Source organism: Polistes fuscatus, unplaced genomic scaffold (assembly GCF_010416935.1).
Source record: "Polistes fuscatus isolate 324 unplaced genomic scaffold, CU_Pfus_HIC Scaffold13, whole genome shotgun sequence".
Taxonomy (NCBI): Eukaryota; Metazoa; Arthropoda; class Insecta; order Hymenoptera; family Vespidae; genus Polistes; species Polistes fuscatus.
Window position 1 is genome coordinate 5,274,960 of NW_025113031.1, and position 7,352 is coordinate 5,282,311.

General features: G+C 36.5%; 1 protein-coding gene across 1 annotated transcript; it reads right to left on the reverse strand.

The window, feature by feature from the left end:
- Window positions 1-6,447: 6,447 nt before the first annotated feature.
- Window positions 6,448-7,330, reverse strand: LOC122513982 (E3 ubiquitin-protein ligase RNF181-like). Its single transcript, XM_043630552.1, has 2 exons — window positions 6,919-7,330; window positions 6,448-6,854 (listed from the first exon to the last, which is right to left on the reverse strand). The coding sequence occupies exons 1-2, from the start codon at window positions 7,321-7,323 to the stop codon at window positions 6,720-6,722; spliced, it is 540 nt and encodes a 179-aa protein (XP_043486487.1). The 5' UTR covers window positions 7,324-7,330; the 3' UTR covers window positions 6,448-6,719.
- Between the last annotated feature and the right edge of the window lie 22 nt (window positions 7,331-7,352).

Genomic DNA, 7,352 nt, shown 5'->3' on the forward strand with positions numbered 1-7,352 from the left:
GTTTGTCGTACGTTAGATCGTGGAAATCGCATAATGCGGGGTAGAGCTCCGGCGCCTGCTCGCGGGGAGTGCAACAGTTGGTTAACAAGTGGTTCCTTCGCTACGAAACGCCATACCACGACTGCAGACGCGTTAAAATTACCAAGGACTACGGTCGTTAAAATTACTCGTGAGAATGCCACGTGAACAATCAATTTTCCTTCCTATATATTATTATAGACGTATAAACGATCTCTAGAAAAATATCTTTTCCTTCATCCATTTCAATCGCGTTAAACCTTTTTTACGTTTCTAGTCGTCATTATTTTAACGTCATAGTTTTTCTATTTATTTCATATCAGAATAAAGAAAAATGGAAGACGTGGCCTGAGCGCTGAGAAGGAATTTTTTAATATGTGCTCGGCCGAATACCGTCCAGGATTCAAATATTTACCAGTGCGTTCATTTTAGTATTGTTTTTAAAATGCGATATCTTTTCTTTTTTCTCGTTTATTTAACGAATATACTCTAGTCAAACGATAGAAGATCTTCTAGTCAAATCAGATCATATTCCCCGCGACCAATTATATTCCCACGATCGGTGGTTTGGATCGAGGATTTTCGTTTATTTTTTTTTTTTTATAACAAACTACGATCTCACCTTTTTGTCGATTATTTATCGTTAGTTTGCAAAAAGAACGCGCGGCCGCCGCCAATTAGTCCGTCGAGTCCGCCGCGAACTGGTATCCCGTAACTCGAAAGGCTAGGGATGTAGAAATTTAAGATTTAGATACACATGCCAACAGACCCAACACTATACACCCACGCACAGAGACACAAAGGTATATATATATACCTAAAATACATGCGACTATAACCGAACCTGTATATTTTTACATATTGAATGTGCAGAAATAAATAATGATGATGAATCGTTGCAAAAGATATCAAAAGGGGTACAGGAATATGCGTATATTCTGTTGGTACGTACTAACAACACATTTACTCAAAATTATACACACAAAAAATGTTGCACACAAAAGTCAATGGAAAAACATACTAAAAAGTATCCTGCAGCCTTTTGATGAATCGAAACTGAGCAAAAATGAGAGAGAGAGAGAGTTAAACGAGTAAAGATTTACCGAGCGTATCGTGAAATCAGTTTTATCGTTGATTTTCGGCGTGACATACAATAATTAAAAGAAAGAAGAAGAAATAGAGAAAGAAAAATAAAGACGAAAAAGTTTTTTGTAATGAACGCGCACCCCTAGATTTTCGCTGCTTCGTGTTCTAACGGGAGTTGAAAATCGTTGCGTAGTATAATCAAACACCGATACTATTATATTATTATACAAATACATTGCGAGGAGTTTTAGTCTCGATCCTGTCACGATTGTCGTATCCGATCCGATATAAATTTGAATGATATTGGGATAGAAACACGCACGCGGAAAATCGTTTAGTTTAATAAACTACTTAATTCATTTGTTTTCTATGATGTGAGATATCGGTCGAGACGATGATCGCGATTGGAAGGACACAATTTGTATATAATAATAACTTTAATAGTAAAGAAAAAAGAAAACCAGAAAAATAACTGCAAAGATCTGCACAGGGTGTACGTATACCTATTACATACATACCATACCGGGTGCACACGTAATGTCCTACTTGATGAAAAAGTACTAACATATTATTAGAGCGCGTGAGATATAATAAAAGATAAGAAAATAATTAACAATTAAGAACAGCACGGAAGATTAAAAAGAAGAGGATGATGAAGAAGACGAAAGAGTGGAAGGAAAGTTGGAAGTGGTTGCGTGGCGAATGTAAAGGAACAAGAGGAAGGCGAGGAAAGGAAAATATGGGGGAAGAAAAGGGAATAGAAGGAGAAAGAGAACGTTCGCGATACGCGTTGGACGTTTGCGAATAAACCTCGACCTCGCCACTTTTATCTCGGTGAAGATCCTTGCAGGCCAATTAAATGATTAAGTCCATATTTACGCGTAAGCATTTTTCCATGCGATCGAGAATAATTCGTAAGCGTGGGAGGGGTAGGTAGGTTTTTTTGAGAGCAAAAATGAACGAGAAAGAGTGCGAGTGAGTGTGAAAGTAAGCAAGCACGAAATAGAGAGAGAGAAAAATATGTTATGTAAACTATTAATTACACAAATAAAATACAACAGTATTAAAACCCTAAATATGATAAAAAACCAAAGAAGAAGAAGAAGGAGAAGAAGACGAAAATGAAGAATAACAAGATAATAAAAGTAACAAACACAAAAATGCAGGGCGATATTTCATTGAAATCGGTCGCGTTTGACTGATTATTATTTTTATTATTATTAGCATTATTACGCTTCGTTCTGTGACTAAGTATTACATGCACACATACACACACACACACACACGCATATTATCGCTATTATTATGAAATTATTGTTTCTTCGAAACTCGCATTGAAGTCCCTTGTGCAATGGAGTGGTGATTGATAATAAAAGAGTTGAAAAAGAATAAACCGATAGGAGAAAAGCCCTGTGCGCGCGACTACGTGATAATAATCGCGATGGACGGGATGGTAGCCAATCGATGTATGTATGCGCGTTCGAGATTGAAGAAAATGTTAAATGAAAGGAATTTGGTACGAGGCGGGAGCGAGAGAGGGGTGTAAGTAAAGGGTGCGACCGAGAAAAAAACGGCGGCGCGCGAACGAACGCAGAGATCAAAAGTATAAACTTTAAAATATGGTATAGTAAAGTATCGTTAATGAAAAATTAAATTTAAACGAAATAATAAAATGATGGAAGAGAAAAGGAGAAAGAAAGAATGAAAGAAAGGAAGAAAAAGAAAAAAAGAAAAGCAAATAAAAAAGAAAAAAAAGAAAAGAAAAGAAAAAACGTAAGACAATTTTAAGCGAGGGGTTGAAGAAGAAGAAGAAAAAGAGGGTTTTAGCATATCAGCGTGTCGAACTTTTTAGGGTGGCGGTCAGCACGATGGGCGTGTAAACGACGATCGCGCGCGCGACACGACACGACACACACACACACACACATACACGCGTTTAAAAAAAAAACAAAAAAAACAAAAAGAATGAAAGAGAGGAAGGAAGAAAGAAAAATAATAAAATTTGCGGACTTATTAAATTGATGTAGTACGTAAATTGCGTTTAGAGAAAGGAATAAGACGTTGGATGACGATGATGGGTCGAAGGGAGCGAAGAAGAAGAAGGAGGAGGAATAGAAAGAGGGTTGGATGCGAATGTGGTAGGTGGGGGGAAAGTAGGAGGAAGGAGGAAGAGGCGTGAGATGGGAGCATGCGCGTTTCGTGGAAACTTTTCGGCCTTCCTTTCTTCCTTCCTCCCTCTCCCACTGTTCCTTTGTACTATTACTACCTCTCAGCCCTTCGTCGTTGTTCCTCTTTCTCTTTCCCTCGCTTCCTCGATCCCTCGATACGAGGAGGGCGTGCAATTTTATTCGCGGAAAAATATAATCGTCCTGTCTCGTCGTTGTTCCACGGTTACTACGCAGAGACGAGGACGACGAGGACGACAACGACGACGACAACGAAGGACAACGACGAGTGATTTAAAAAAAAGGAAAAGTTTCCGCGATATGCGATCAACTATGGCGCCGTGGATTGACCACCGGTAGAATTTGAAAGGCCCATTTTCCGAGCACCGAAGTACGTTCCTAAAGGGATGTGTTCCTTTTTAAGCGATGCGCTATAATATACGCACGCGCAAATATAATTTGTTATCGTAATAATAATATTTGTAATAATGTGAAAGAAAAGGGGAGAGAGAGAGAGAAAGAGAGAACTTTCCTGTTTTCCTTTATTCCCTTCGATATTGAGCATGTAACTATCGGTAAGAAAAGGAACAAAATTGAGAGGGGGAAAAAGGGAATATGAATTTCTGTTCGCCGATTGGAATGTCTAAATGTAAAAAGGAAATCAGGAAGCAACTCGTCTCTTCGTGCTTCGTAGTACGGAAAATGTGGCTGATTCTCGAGCGGTTGGCGTCAGGGTTGCGTTAGGTACAAGGAATAATAATGAAGATTTGTTATATCCGTAATTATCGAACGGAATTTTTTTTCTTTAAAATATGCGACAAGATGAAAGTTTAAGCGATGGAAGAGAGCGAGGGAAGAAAAAAGACTCGAAAGAGAGAACCGGTGTGACCTATTAGCAAGACGAACCGGAATTTTGGAAACGAAGACAGCGCGAACGCGAGAAATGCCATTTTTTAATTATTATTTTCATAAGGATCGTGTAATATAATATTAATAATGTAATATCGATATGATGAGACGAATTAACAGCATCATCGCGAGCTATGATCTCTCACACGATACTCACAGATGCGCAATCATACATACACACACACACACACACGCAACATATACGCGCGCACACTCACTCACGTACATGCATACACGGTTAAATATAAAAATAAATGACAACAGACACAGAGGCATCACGGTGTACACATGCGCGACGATGATGACGGTTAATATTATTATTATTACAATTATTATTATGGTTATCGATTATGATTATTATTATTATAAAGGAGATAAAAAAAAAGATACTAAAATACATTGCATAAAACTAAAGATAATTAACCCTTACGTTAGGAGGCTGAAAAACGCGTAACAACGTTTGAAGTATAAATAAAGTAAACCCAAAAAAAAAAAAACTAAGAAAATAACCATGATGATAACGCGAAGAAGAAAAAGAAGAAAAAGTGGAAGAAGACGAAGAAAAAAAGAATTTACATTAAGTGAAAAAAATATTATGAAAAATTAAAACACGCATACGTACGTACATACACCCACGATACACACACAAAACACGTACACGCGGACACGCGCACCAAGAGACAAAAAAAAATAAGTCTGGGTGACATAAATCAACGTCGTACATTTATAAATACTATATCAAGACTAGGACACGGTGAAATATGTAAAATGTAGAGAATTTTTGAACGTACCTCGTGGGAACCTGCACTTCGTAGATGATCGTGACGAAATCATGATATGAAACTTTGGAACCTAGTGTTTTGTTGTCGTCGTCGTCGTTGTCGTCGTTGTCTCTCGTTCCAAACGAAAGTTTATGAGAAGAGGGTTAAACAAAAATGACGGATAGAAAGGGAATCAGTTAGTTCTTTCTCTCTCTCTCTTTCTTTACGAACAAAAAGGGACGATAAAAGAAAGAATGAAAGAAAAGGAATCGTAGGATGCGATGATCATATATGATAAAATCGTTGTCACGTATCGGCAAACGAAGTAAGGTTCCCCGACGTTCGTATTTTCGCGCCACAGACGTGTTCCCGTATTCGGACATTGTTTGGGTTCGTCTTTTTCGTTTCCGTTCTTTCTTATGTGTAATAAACGCCGAGCCGAATAAAATTCTCTGTACGACGTACCTTATCCCACTTGGAGCTCGCATATACAGACTACATAAAAAGATAAATAAATAAATAACAAAAAAAAAAAATCTAGCTATTACGGAAATGGCCATTAGCAGAAAGAAAATATACCATTCAGATAGTTTATTATTAAAGAAACGGTAATTATGATAGGTATATTAACGACATTATTTATATTATTACGCATATTATATAAATAATTAATAAAACGAGATACTTTTAACCTTAGGGTTTAAGTATTATTCGCAAATGTGGGGAAGGAGAAGATTTTTGTGGAAAATGGCCGCGTCCGAAGAAAAAGGGAATATTTTAGGGCGCGGCGGCGATACGTGCCATTCTTTCGGAAATGGCATTACCGACGAGAAATAAGAGAAAAAAAAAATAATAATAATAATTATAATTATAATAAAAAATGATGAAAATAAGAGACAAGAAAAAAGAAAGAAAAATGAAAAAAAAAAAAGAATAAACCGCCAATTACTTTAACTTCGACAGTACTATTATTTATTTGTATATGCCGAACGATTATGCCGTTTTCAGCGCGACATATTTTGGCGATTCTCTTTGCTGGGTAAAGACTCAAATGGTGGTCGCGTTCCAGGGTTTAAAAAACGAAGAACTAGACGAGGGAAAAAAGAAAAAGTAAGAAAGGAGGAGAGAGCGAGTGGGAGAGAAAGAGAGGGAGCAGGGAGAAGAAAGAAAGAGATAGAGGCAATTAAAAAGTAAAAAAAAATAATAATAATAAATAAACAAAATAAAAACCAGAAGTTTCTATACTTTTTACGGAGATTGTTATAGTCTAAGCGCACACTGATTAAGGCATTCGTCGCTCGGCAAAGCATAATATAATTATTAATATAAAATTTATAACAGAAATAAAATAAATGAAGTTAATAAATATGTACACTGTATAATAAACATTATTTCCTATTAATAATCATCGACTTTTTATTAGCCTATATATATATACTCTCGTTGCTTCATTATACTTAATTACATGACCTACTTATAAATCTAATTTAACTATTCCCAATAATGAATTTTCTTTCATTCAATTTTTATTTTTACTCTTATTTATAATAAATACAAAGCTATATAATGTGACTAACCGTAAATGTAAATTAAATGATTGTACTCTGGTAACGATAGGAAAAGTATCGAATTTTCTAGATCGACTTGAATTAACCTGCCGTCGATAACATTTGCAGATCGCATTATATTACCGTTGGAAAGGAATTATGAAATACTCTCGACGAGATAAATATTTCACGAGCTTATTCAATTTTGAACGATTGCCGCTCTCTCTATTTCGCTACATGAACATAGAATTATGTAAAGTCTCTAGATCTTTTTCCCTTTCCGCAGATCTCTTCTTTTCCTTCCTATACATTTCGTAGTCTTCGTCATCGGTCGGTAATTCGTATCGGCAGAGTGGACACGAGTTGGTCTTGAACGAAAAGTTTCAAATTGCTTCAACATCGTGATCATTATTTCTTCATAACGTTACATACCTTTTCCAACCACGGAATAATGCATTCCTTGTGAAAAGTGTGACGGCAGGGTAAAGTTTTGACCAAGTTATCCATTTCGAATTCTTTCAAACAAACAGGACACTGTTTTGATTCATTTGAAGATATTTTGATGTCTTCTAAAGTATTCAGTGCTGCTTTAGATGCAGGTGGTGGCAATCTTTTATCTTGACCAAGCAATTCCCACATACCAAAATCTCTCAACAATCGAGCCATTTGTATTAAATGATTTGGTGCCTCACCATCGCCCAATGGGGTCCAACCCATTTCCTCAAAATAGTCCGACATTTTGTTCAAATGTTTCAATGCTCTAAAGTATTCACTGTGTAAAGTATTCTTTACTTCAAATAACGAAGTGAATGTATCTCTACAAAAATCTCTAGTCATACTGACAGTGAGTGTTTCCATTTGTTAGT